General features: G+C 41.8%; 1 protein-coding gene across 1 annotated transcript in view; it reads left to right on the top strand.

Moving 5' to 3' along the window:
• The first annotated feature begins 672 nt into the window (after window positions 1-672).
• Window positions 673-13,252, top strand: part of dpy19l1l (dpy-19-like 1, like (H. sapiens)) — a 31,807-nt gene continuing 19,227 nt past the window's right edge. Inside the window, exons 1-9 of the mRNA XM_031279429.2 lie at window positions 673-1,107; window positions 1,535-1,559; window positions 1,660-1,747; window positions 3,236-3,373; window positions 4,967-5,087; window positions 8,907-9,000; window positions 9,254-9,311; window positions 10,744-10,835; window positions 13,131-13,230. Coding sequence (XP_031135289.1) covers window positions 885-1,107; window positions 1,535-1,559; window positions 1,660-1,747; window positions 3,236-3,373; window positions 4,967-5,087; window positions 8,907-9,000; window positions 9,254-9,311; window positions 10,744-10,835; window positions 13,131-13,230 — 939 coding nt within the window. The 5' untranslated portion in view covers window positions 673-884. The remainder of the gene's footprint in view (window positions 1,108-1,534; window positions 1,560-1,659; window positions 1,748-3,235; window positions 3,374-4,966; window positions 5,088-8,906; window positions 9,001-9,253; window positions 9,312-10,743; window positions 10,836-13,130; window positions 13,231-13,252) is intronic.

The following is a 13,252-nucleotide window of genomic DNA, read 5'->3' as shown; positions in this document are numbered from 1 at the left end:
TTTTTTTTAATTTCCCCAAAATGAATGCAGCAGTGCATGAAGTAGTAGGTTAAAAGTAGTAGCATAATATCCTACCACCAAGGTAACTTTGGTTTGAGAAGTGGGACACACACACACACACACACACACACACACACACACACACACAAAACCGGTGGTCTGAACTAGGTCCTCCGCCACATAAAATCTGCCAGAATAGTACTAAACTATGTTTAAGAAAAAGATGTCTTACTTTCTTCATTGTTTAGTACAGGCGCCGATAGCCAAGACTTATTGACAGAATTATTTTATAGAGTCAAAAATGTTCACAATTTTAAAAGTGCAGGGGTCACAAAGGGGATTTTTAAGTGTGTGTGTGTGTGTGTGTGTGTGTGTACCTACAGTACACCCCAGCCTACCACAGTGTAGAAATAGGCCTGCATTCAAAATCGTGAATATTTACATTTTGTGATAATTTATAGGCCTACTTCTACTCCTCTACAATTCAGAGGGAAATATTGTACTTTTTACTGCACTACTTTTATTTGACATAATATACAAGGAGGCATAGGCCTACTTTATTATTCCTTGTAAAAAAACAACTGTAGAGTTAGTCAACTGTATACATCTGTACTGTATGTAACGTATTGTTACATCGCTACTTGGCGTTGTCATGGTGACCACCAGAAGCTCTTTGCAGGGGCGCTAAACGGCCAGACGGGGGCGAAGCTTCATAAGATTTCTACGAGTGTCTGAAGCGAGGAACCAGTGAAAGCATCGCTCAGGTAGTAAAGGGGCAGATCCGAGGACCAGATACGAGCAACTGTGGTGCTGCTTAGCTCACACCCCTCGGGTTCTTTTTTCAACGGCGCCTCATTGCCTAACCTCGACTCTTTCTGGAGATCATGGTGGCTAAATACAGAAAACAGTCCGGGAAGAGTCCAGCGACCCAGACTGACCGCGACAAGAGCCCGCTTGTTTCGCCCCCTGGCAAAAGTAACGTTAGGCGACCAGGCAGGGAGGGCAAAGCTTTCAACAGCTCTCATCCAAATGGGCTCTCGGGCATCAGGCAGAAGCTTGGGCTAACTCCCTCTGGAGCCGTGAAGCTGGGAATCACTCTTCTCCTCGGTAAGTTAGGACTGTTAGCCAGCTAGCTCCTCCTAGCTAACGGCTGCTAACGTAGTCTATACTAGTAACTTAGCATTAGCGTGTCCGCTCAATTAAGTTATCTCCGCTGCTGATTAGTTGGCTAACATTAGCTCACCTGAACGCTAGCTCACCAGCGTTAGCTACCTATTGTTGCTATTCATTTCAATCGCATTAAAGTAGTCCGTGTTCCTCTGCACATGTGACATGTTAGTTCCACACGTGTTAACATGTTTTCTGGCAAGGGTTAAGCTAATGTTAATGTTAACATGATTTCTCTTCAATATGCACCACCGTAGCCACCCACAACATTGTATAAGCCTTCACCCCTGTGTTTTTATGGCTTCTTTCGGGACCATAAAGAAGCATTATTTTTGCAGCACTTAAAGTTGATTCTCTCTGTCCACAGCTGCTCTGACTGGGTATCTCCACTGGTGAGTTGCTCTCACAGCATGTTATTACTACTCATGCATCACTGCTGTGTTTACTTGTGGATGCAGCTCTTGGCTCACATATTTCTCCTCCTTTGGTTAGGCATCATCTCTCACAGCTGTTTGAGAATGACAGACACTTTTCACACTTGTCAAACCTGGAGAAAGAAATGGCTTTCCGGACAGAAATGGTAAATCATTTTTTTTTGTATTAGGTATGCACTAGTAAGCCAGTACTGTTTGAGTTTAAGTGCATAGCGTCTTAGGCAGTGTCCTCATTTAGAATCCAGAAGACTGGTGTATCTGGTAATGCTTATTATAGGCTTGTTTTCAAAGGAAGAGATTAATTAATTATGAAAATAATGGGCAGATTAATAGTAATACAAATAACCATGAGTTGCAGCCATAGTCGCCATAAAGGCACATTCGCCTTCTGTTACACTCAGCCTTGAAAAAGGATGCAGTGTCACAGTTCCAATGTGTGTTATAAATAAATATTGAGCAGAGAGAAGCGTCTGCGAGCAACGCTGCAGTTTGTAATCTGGTATTGTGGTGTTGTACAAAACAAGGTGATGACATAGCGCTAGAGTAATGACATTGGCATTTCCAAACACTGTTTCTATTTAACAACCAGAAGAAAAGTTGAACAAAGGTGACCTGCGAGTCTGCCAGAGTTGGGCCAGGCGAGGCAATCACAACAGAAAAGCAGGCTTTAATTTGTCAGCGGCATAGGCTTCAGTTAAAGTGAATGTGGGAGACAAAATGAATATTCAAGGCAGAAGTGTATGCGGCCGTACTGACTCCATAGCTGCATCTCATGTCGCTTAAATTGCCTCCTTGCGTCTTAGTACCTCCCACCGAGGAGGCAAGGGAGAGACGCGAGGAAATCATGGGAGGAGAGAGGCAACGAGCAAATGTGTTTTAGAGGGATGAGACGTCCTTTCCTCTGAAGCGTCGCATGAATTCGTCAGCTGTTTGGGCGGAGTTCGCAACTCCTTCAGCTGCACGGCTTCTGGGAAGGCTGCTCTCGTGTATCTTTGCTTATAGCTCCTCAATGATCCTTCCTCGATGCTTTGAGACGGCCTTCACCAAGATGGGACAGAACAACTCCCGGTTCAGCCAAGGACCGAGGAGTCGAAGAGCTATCAAATAAGGGCCATGGGATGTACCCATTATCATCTGCAAATTCAGAGAAAATCATCATATCCTCCCACAATATTACAAACAATATTGAACTTGCCCTTCAAAACGGATATTTGTGATTCTAACAATTTACAAAATGTTGGTGCATTCCTAATTTCTGTGGCATCTCTTTTCTGTCACTTTCCGTTCTCATTCTTATTCAACATGCAGCACAAGCTTCATGCCCTTTTAAGAGATGTGAGACAGTAAAGGTGATGATTTTATCATATGCAAACTGAATATTTTTCTTCCCTCGCCCCTGCTGTGTGCTACAGTACCAAATGTGCTGCGAACTGTTGCCATCTGCTGAGTCTGTTTGACTCACTTTTGTTTCCTCTATCTGAGTTGTTTGTTGTGGCGGAGTTATATTTAGTGTCTGTCTGCTGTCTCTTTCTCTCTGTATCACTCTGTTCTCTCTCTCTCTCTCTCTCTCTCTCTTTGCCTTGACATTTTTATTTAAATTTTTTTATTTTTAAATTATGTTCTTTTGGTTCCAGGGTCTGTATTATTCTTACTACAAGACCATCATTGAGGCTCCGTCTTTCCTGGATGGCCTCCACATGATCATGAACGATCGGCTGACAGAGTACCCCCTGGTTATTAACACACTGAAGAGATTCAATCTCTATCCAGAGGTAATGCTGATTTGGCATGCTATTGTAGTTTATTGCTGTTATCAGACTTTAAAGTAATAATCCTGAAGACTTGCATTTAAATAAATGTCTGTTAAGTCACTATCTATTGTCGATAACACAATGGTGTTTGAGCCGATGGCCCCATGATGAGCCCTTGCGTTTGCAGTATTGCGAACTGGGTGTGTGTGGCAACATTTCTGGGAAAAAAATCACAAGCAGCGCACAGTTAGTGACCGCTTCACAAAGCAGTGTTTGGTCCGCCAAAGAGGGTATAATGCGACAGACTTGCTCTTTAACTCACTTGTGTGTGAAGCAGCATACTCTTTTGACTATTCCATAGAGCTGGGCAATATATCGATATTATATCAATATCGTGATATGAAAGTAGATATCGTTTTAGATTTTGAATATCGTAATATGGCATAAGTGTTGTCTTTTCCTGGTTTTAAAGGCTGCATTACAGTAAATTTATGTCATTTTCTGAACTTACCAGACTGTTGTAACTGTTTTATTATTTACCTTTACTCACTTAGACATTATATCCACATTACTGATGATTATTTATCTCATTGTGTAAATATTTTGTGAAAGCACCAATAGTCAATACTACAATATTGTTGCGGTATCGATATCGAGGTATTTGGTCAAAAATATCGTGATATTTGATTTTCTCCATATCGCCCAGCCCTACTATTCCAGTCTCCATGGGTTGCGTGTAAACAGCCCAGGTGGCAACTGACTGACTACCGCTTATTATATAATAAATATATTATATAGGTGCCGCCAAAGAGAAGGAAGCAGATCTTTGAGATAACTTTAAAATGATTAAAAACGTAGTAATATTTTGCCCTAAGTTTAGGCACACCAGATCTCTAGACATTATTCTTTATTCCTGCATTAGATACAACAATTTTGAAAGAAAAGTTAGATGTGAAATGAATCATTTGCGCCATCTCTTGCAAAATGAAGTTGAGGGTTGACATTTGACAGGAAGAAGTTCTTTAGCTGTGCAGATATATATAAATCCTTTACAACATTTTATAATAATTCTAGAGTAAGGTCTGAAGTGTGACTGGTAGCAGTATAAGCATCTGGACGCATTGTGTTTTGGGCTTTCCACTGCCTAATGTTTTTTTTTTGGAATACCGTGGCTTTTGCAGGTTGCAAAACGCGAGGCGCACCACACAGACAACACTTGTTGAAGATGCCCCGATCAGACCAGTTGCATTTTTTTGTTATTCTTGCTAGGCAACCATCGAATCACCAGTCCTCAGCCAACCGATATTTCCTGGGAAGAGTTAAATGCCGTTGGACGTTTTTTTTTCCCCGCTCAGAGTTGAAGTTTTTTCAACTGAAGATGTTCAGGGCACTCCGGCAACAAAACGTGAGGCGAAGAGCAGCGCAAAAGCAGCAAGCAAAACGCTTCACTCTCATTGAAAACAATTACAAAAAGCCACCTCAGGCCACTAAAACACGCTCTGTCTGTCCTAATGCTGGCAGGGAATATAATGGAATCGGTACACAGACAGACAGGTCTTTACAACGTGTTTTAAAAAGGCTTCACACTGATTCTCATCCGTCTCTGCTCCCCAGGTGGTCCTGGCAGGCTGGTACCGGATGTACACCGGTGTAATGGGATACTTTGGGATCCCCACAAAGATGTGCTGGTCCATCAACAGAGGAGAGGGACTCAGTCCTGTGGACAGCTGTGAAGGTAAGACTGTTGCCTTGGAAATGCAGTCTGATCTGCAAATACTCTCATTTGTGGGCGGAGACACACACACACACACACACACACACACACACATACAGCAGGTTGAATGATGACTACATTACACAGGCAGATAGTTTCACTGTTACGACCTGGAGCCACACTAACATTTAAAATACTCACACAGTCTCGCGCTGAATTGACTGGATGACTAATTTCTTCACAGACTTTGATGATTTTCTTCAGTTGTGGACAGATGCAGTCAAAACAGCCTCACGGGGATTTGGCAGTTAAGAGAAAATGTATACATTTTACAGAAGGAATAGAACAAAAGGCAACATATTTTTGCTTAATATGTCTAATACGTTTCTTTTCTTGAATTGTTGTTGAATTGTTTAGTCTATGAAAATGTATGGAAAAAAAAAAAAAAAGCCAAAAGTTCCCAGAGCCCAAGATGACATCATTAAATTGCTAGTTTCGTCCATCCACAGTACAACATTGACATACGTTCAACTTGAAATCGCATAGAATGACAGAAAGCTTAGCATAGAGACTGGAAACAGGGGGAAGCAGCTAGCCTGGCTCTTTTCCAATGTAACATCTGCCCTCCAGCTCCTCAAAAATGAATACTTGTCCATCAAAATGGTTGTCAATAAATTTTCTGTCCACTCCTCAATTAATCAGCTATGTGTTTCAGCATTATTATCAATTGAAATAGAAAATAAATTGAGGTGAGGGAATTCTGAGATTGACAAAGCAAAGCTCACAAATTCATGTCAGGTATATCAAGCAAAGGTATGACATTAAGGATCTAAATGGCAGCTTAATAAATTGGTAGAACAACAAAGCCAGGGAAAATCTGTTATTATAGTAGCCCTGAGGGAAAGAAAACTGCTTTTTAACCTATTACAGACAAATAGTTTTCTGGTATTTGTTCGCAGGAACATTTCCGAGACGGATAAATCCGCTGACAGTAAACAAGCAAAACCTGTTGTCAGCTTTCCGTTGCGGAGCTGCTATCTGTGTGTTTTTGTCGGTCTCATTAGTGAAAGCGAGGCACCCCCGGGTCGATGTACTCAGGCTGTTTTCACAATGTTTACACAAACCTGACGCACACGCTGCCTTGCATAAGAGCTAACAGTCAGAGAAGTGGGAACATTTCCTGTAAATGTTAGCTGGTACATTATTTTGTGAGATGCAGAAAGGCAACATTTTACTTCACTTTAATACTGAGCTGCTATGGGAACAAGCTCCGTGATTTACCGTCAAGTCAACGGCTCTTAGTCATGTCAACACATTTCCGTGCACCTTGTTAGTCCGTGCCAGTCTTTTCTGCGAACCTGCTTATGTAGTGAGGTGAAGTGTCTTTGCGTCTACCCACTAGGTCTCTGAGTACAAATTGAGAAACCTAACTTTCTGTATCAAAAAAAGGGGGAACCATTATTATTCTAGGGCTGTCCTCGACTAAAGAAATTGTTAGTCGACTAACACTTATATGATTTTGTCGATTAATCGATTAGTTGATGTAATCGACAGAGCTGTGCTCTTTAAGAGGTGGTTAAGACTAGAAAAGCACAATATAAATGTAGTTAATTAACCATCTGTAAAACTGAGTTTCTCCACAATTAATCCTGCAAAAGCACCACTTTAAATCTTGTGCTTACCAGAAATGTGCCCATAAGTTTCTTGGAAATGAGTAATTAAGCATGAATAAGCATAAAAAATGACTTATCAACTAAAGAAATCCTAGTCGACTAAGACCAAAACGACCGATTAGTCGACTAATCGACTAAGAGGTGGCAGCCCTAGATTATTCAGTGTAATATATTCTTATGTCTACTGTTTCGAGTGTTCTGGAACTTCCCCAGACCTCAAATATGCCACATATTCTCACTTACTCATGCAAGTTCAGCTTTAGTGTAATCTAAACATGAGATCTACAGTATGTGATTATAGACTTCCGTCTGCAAAGAGAGAGTTTGGTTTATATTTCTTCCCTGCCCTGTAAAAACAACCTCTAGTCCGATTCAAACTGATCCTTAGTCTCTCCCGGCAGTGCTTTATTTGCGAGGTAACTGGAAGTGTGGGAAGAGAGAGACATAGAGGGGGAATTGCCTGAAACAAGTTGGATTCGAACTAGGGACTTTAAGATCACACAGTATATGATATGTGTTTTAACCACAAGGCTACCAGACCCTAACCTTTTATTTTATCTTCCACGTTTTGACCGTTTTGTTTCGCAACTTAAAATGTCATGTGAACTGCAGTCGATGTCATTGCTAACTCTCTCTGTTGGCCTTGCCTGACAGGGCGTAACACACAGCAGAGGTTTCCGCCCTCACTGGCTTCCCACTTATAAAAACATGGGCAAAAGTGTTTCATGGAGCACGCAGACAAGCTAAGGCTATGTTTAGACGGAAACGATCTGAAGGGAAAACGCAAAAGTGGCGTTGCGTTCTCACTTTTTATTCTGCGTTTAGAAGCGCGTTATGGGGGGGGGGAATCTGCGTGCATATGGTGACGCAAAAGTGTGTGAAATGCGATGTAGTATGCACACCAGGCGACTAGGTGGTAGTGTGAAGCACTGCCACACAACACCACCAAGTCCACGCACCTTCCTTCTACTTGTCTCCCTCTCCTCCTCCTCTCTCCCTCTCCTCTCCCTAGTAGCGTGAAGCAAACAACAAAAGCTGACAATTTTGTCTGGACAGACGAGGAGGTGGAGTTATTGCTCCAAAAAATGCACACACACACACACAGACAGACAGACAGACAGACAGACAGACAGACAGACAGACAGACAGACAGACAGACAGACAGACAGACACACTCGCACAGTGCGTTTTTACCCTTTAGACGGGAACGCAACGGTGGAGCGTGTTTAAGATTTCCACTCTGGATGGTGGTTTCACTTTTTTGCGTTTTTAAGCCCCAAAAATGCCGTCGCCGTCTAAACGAAAGGCACATCTGATAAAATATTTTGTCGTTTTCACCCGCGAGCGTATTCGTGTAAACAGGGCCTAAGTCACTTCAGTGGTGGAAGACCAAAGTTCAAAAGTAACCATAAAAGAAAAGTTGCACGGATTTTACTATATCTTTATACAAACGCATAAAATGGATTTGTCAAGTGTACTGTTGTACAAAATAACACTCCGATACGCTCTTCATATGACTTGGATGTCAAACAAAATACATAGCCTACAGAATTCCCCAAAAACTGAGCAAAAATGTACCTCATTTTAAAAATAAAATCACAAAAATAGCCACAGCATATACCTTTTAAAACACATAAATAAATTGAAGATAAAAACAGGCCACAGAAAGCCTGCAGCAGGTGATTGGTTGGGGTTTGTGGCATCCTCATAGGAAGAGCAGAGCACCATGAATTTGTCATCCTGGCCAAGAGCTCTGCAGAGACACTACCTGTTTCATGGGCTATTTTTGCACACTGACCTAACTTACAGATTTGAGGAGACTTGTGCATGCCACTTTCAGACTGTAACAGAAACTGAATAAAGACACAGGTGTGTTAAGGGGAGTTTTAAGAACATAGACATAGCTTTTCCTCTCTTCTGAATTGGTTAGAACAGTTTTTTGTGTGTCTTTGTGTAGTCTTTATATTATCAGAATTTAGTGACACTGACAGTGATATACAACAGACAAAACCCTCCTGTTTTAAAGTAATTCTTGGGACGTTTTGGTTGGATCGGACCCAGTAGAAAGTTAACAGGAAAATGAGGAGAGAGAGTCAATGTATGGCATTTTTGGGGTTGATAAATGACGATCATTAAAGTGTGTGTGTGCGTGTGTGTGGCACATTAGGAATGGGCGACCCGGCGTACTTCTACGTGGCCTTTGTGTTCCTGCTGAACGGCGCGATGATGAGCCTGTTCTTCATTTACGGCGCCTACCTCAGGTAACTCCGCTCCCACTGCTGTCACACTCAGGTGGGCATCGGAGACGAGATGATGGCTTTTTATGGGCCATGTCATTGCTCAGCAGTCAGCTGTCAGACCTAGATAGACACAATGCAGTTAACAGAGTACAGCAGTTTGTCTCCTGTCAAATATGTATTTGAAACATGAGATGGAGGATGCTCCTTTCTGAATCTGTCGTTTGCTCTCTGCTTCCCTTATCTTCTGTCCTCGCTTTCCATTTTTCCCATCTAGTGGCAGTCGACTGGGCGGCATTGTTACCACGATGTGTTTTTTCTTCAATCACGGCGAGGTAAGTGCACTACCCTAACTGTCAGTGAGTCAGGAGAGCTAAACGCCTGTTGCTTCGTACTATAACTGTGTGCAATAAGTCTCTCTGGTTGTATGTTACTGAAAAGTAGAGGGGCTCATTTTATCCCTCAAAGGAGCTTAGAGTTGGTTTCAGCTGGCACTTGAGTCCCTCCTCCCACCTTCTTCTCTTCAATTTCCTTCAGAACAAATAGCATGTCTCTCTATTAGGGATCGACCGATATGGATTTTTTTTTTCCATCAGCCATAGCCGATGACTGGTACGGGCTGCTGATTATCTTGAGCCATTATTTGGAGCCGATACTGCGTTTGCTCCCTCAATTTACATCATGAAAATGTAAACCCTGCCACACTGGATTTGTTTTTGGAATCTGCGCTGCCATTTCCTTAAAAATAATAAACAAAGTGTCACTTCTACAATCATCTTACATTCATATCACCCAAATGATGTGTGCAATGTGCATCATATGGATGGGTGCACTGCATATGGTTAACTGTACAAGGGTAAAAGGCTTTCATCAACATCTACAACACAGCCTTGATGATGCATTGCTTGCTGACATATTATAAGACAGATATAATCAGGTCATCACAAAATGTCCTTTGTCAACACATTTAAATAATTTAAAAAAAACAAACCTGAAAAGTAGCCATTGAAATAAAGTGCTTGATTTGTAATTTAAGACTGCCATGGTGCTGGATGCCTGCCAGGCTTCCAGCACCAGCAAGCCTGCCAGGCTTCCAGCACCAGCACTCTGCTAGTGGGGGAGGGGCAGTGCATGGTCTGCACGTGAACTGCAGCGTCTCCAGCAACACAGAGCTGCCTGTGGACGCCTGTCTGTAAATAATGCCAGGAAAAAACTATCGGTGAACGCAGCAGCCGTAAAAACGCAAATATCGGCCCGATATATCGGCCGGCCGATAAAATCGGTCTATCACTACTCTCTATTTTTCTCGATCAATATGGCGACATTTCAATCACACACACTCACAAGTGTTTCTCAGTCCAACACGTGCTCTTTTCATTCCAGTCTTTTCCTTCCCCTGAGTGTAGTGGTAGATTTAAGGAGCTTCTGTGGTTTTCCATTTTGTTAATTTGAGGAAGCAGTGGGTTGGTAATGAGTGTTTCGAGGTGACAAACGTGTGATATTTTAGTGTAAAGTCTGTATAAATAGGGGATTTTATCAAGCGATAGAAAAAGGTTTCCCTTTTACAAACAGTCAAGAATGCGTGTCAGCCTGGGAACAAAAAACAAGTCAAGTCCCAATCAAGTTTTTTGTCCCCCGATCAGAGTCCTTTGATACAGAAGTCCGATACTTTTATATACCTAAATGGCACAGCTGTGATGTTTTGATTTGCTTTTTATTGTGCATGTTTGTTTGTTGTTTTGTCATGTTTGTCATGGATGTTGTCAGAGCACTCGTGTGATGTGGACTCCGCCTCTGAGGGAGAGCTTTGCCTACCCCTTCTTAGTCCTGCAGATGCTTCTTCTCACCTACATCCTACGGTAAACTCACCGCCAGCATCTCTGCCTCAAAATCACAGTGGTCCAGATTATCCTGCTACAAGTCTTCTTTTTTTATACCCTATTAGCAAATTATCCATATTACAACATTATACATACAAAACAAAACACATTTTTTTGTTTGTTTTTTATTCAGCAGTGAGTGCACCTAAAGTACGCATTGCCAAGGCTTAGGTGCAGCACCCAAGCCATTTTGGGAAGCACCTCATTAGTCCCCATTAGTCATCGCCTTAGTGAAGACTATTCTTCCTGGGGTCCAGCACAAGACAAACAAATATTATAAAGCAAAATACATGTTACATTAGAACAAAAAAAACCTCCTGGATTTTGTAAAACAAAAGACACAGTAGCATGCTTTTCATGTTATAAAAACAACAAAAGAAAACAGTAACATCAAATAAAATATATAGTAAAGAAAGAAAGAAAAAAGAAATGAATAACAGAATCAAACCAGTTGTAACCTAAACTCCTTGTTTCTTTTTGAAGCTTGAAGTATTTCCCATTAGGATTAAATGTGGGGGGAGGCTGTTCCAATATTTACAGCTCTATATATATATATATATATTACCATTTTTTTTAAGAGCATTGGTTCTGGCCATTGGCAGAGTAAAGCCATAATCTGGTATCATAACCATGTCCATCATTGGTAGGTAATAGCTGCGAGAACAGGTTGGTGGGTTTACGTAATGTACAAATATTCTTTAAAAATACCATCAGGCTGCATGCTAGTCTTTCATCTACTGGCATCCATAACAGCCTGGAATGCATTTCTTCCACATTACTCCTTGTGGGGCAGCCAAGATTATAGAATCAATGTAAGCATCAAAACTATCTGGATTCCCAACGTTTAGACACAGATATGGTAATGATAATGGTCCAAAATGTATGTTGTTGTTTAGAATAGAATGCCTTTTATTGTCATTATACACATGTACAACAAGATTAAAAGCAACTCCTTTTCCAGTGTCAACATGTACGTAGGAGAAATGTAACATGTGATAAAATAAGTAGTGCAAAAGAAAGGGTGGGGGGTGCATAGTTCTGAGATGCTATATACATATATAAAAAATATAAAGATAGATATGGTTTTATATACAGTGTGATATGCAATGTGAAGTAATAATATTGCACAGTAATGAAATTGCACAGAATTTTCAATATTATCAAAAGTATTAAATATTGCACAGTATGTGGGTGGAAGAAAGTCCGGGGGTTGGGGGTAAGACTGTGAAGTCAGTGCATGTGTGAGTTCAAAGTGGTTATGGTGTTTGGGAAGAAACTGTTCTTGAATCTGTTAGTCCTCGTTCTGGTGCACCTGTAGGACAACCGGTCAAACCGATCAGAGCCAGGGTGGGAGCTGTCCTTGGTGATGTTTTCTGCTCTGCTGAGGCAGCGGGAGGAGTAGATGTCCATCAGGAAGGGGGGGAGGGCAGCCAATGATCTTCTGTGCTGCTTGTTTGTATGTTGTAATGTATAATATTTTATTGAAAAACGTAACATTTTCTTGAGGGCGGACCCCTAAACCCTCTGCCAAATACGTGCACCTAAGTCTTCCTCAAACTTAGGGAAAACACTGCCAGTGTCATCACACACTCCTAAATCTGATCATCTCATAAAACATGCAGCTTTCTAACTTTTCATGGAGCGTGGTGGATCACTGTACAGTGCACTACTTTGGTATTCACTTCCCAGATCTTGTTGTACATTGGTGCCTGAAATCTTTGGAAGAAAAACATGGACAGGCATCTGGTTTTCTTTTCATTTTAACACCCTGTTGCATACGTGAAACAACAGAAGTAAAACATGACCAAACAGCTGTTTCCTTGTCACATTAAAGTAAGCCATGCTACAATTGTCCCTGTGTGTTGTGATCACTGGGGTGAAGCTCAGCTTGCTTCTGTTGTCTGCTAAATCGTGCACTGAAGCAGGCAGCGTGCTGAGCTAATGTACTTGTCACTAGTAATCTTTCTCATTGCACATCAACTAGCGGACGCCGCCTTGTGTTATGCGAGTGCAGTCAGTAAACTGTGACTCCTTCCACCACCAGCTTTAAAATGAGAATGAACTCTGTGTCGTATTTCTGAGGCTGGCTCGGTGCATAACCGGGGCTTTGTAGTACACTCAGAGGGAAATTGAATGTGTGTGTGCTTGTGTACGTGTGTGCGTTTTCTCTGCCGTCTTAATGCATCTTCTCTTATCTCCTCTACACCCACACTCTCTAACCACTATGTTTCTCCTTTTTTTCTCTCCCCTCCTCTGTCTCTCTTTTCTCCCCAGGACACGGAACCCGAGCAGGACGGCCATGGTCGCCCTGGGCATCTCCAATTTGTGCTTCATGCTGCCTTGGCAGTTCGCCCAGTTTGTGCTGCTCACTCAGGTAAACGGAGAGCAAGAGAGAC

The sequence above is a fragment of the Sander lucioperca genome, chromosome 10, assembly GCF_008315115.2.
Source record: "Sander lucioperca isolate FBNREF2018 chromosome 10, SLUC_FBN_1.2, whole genome shotgun sequence".
NCBI classification, from domain to species: domain Eukaryota; kingdom Metazoa; phylum Chordata; class Actinopteri; order Perciformes; family Percidae; genus Sander; species Sander lucioperca.
The sequence above is the reverse complement of the archived record's forward strand: the minus strand, read 5'-3'. Positions and strand labels throughout refer to the sequence as shown.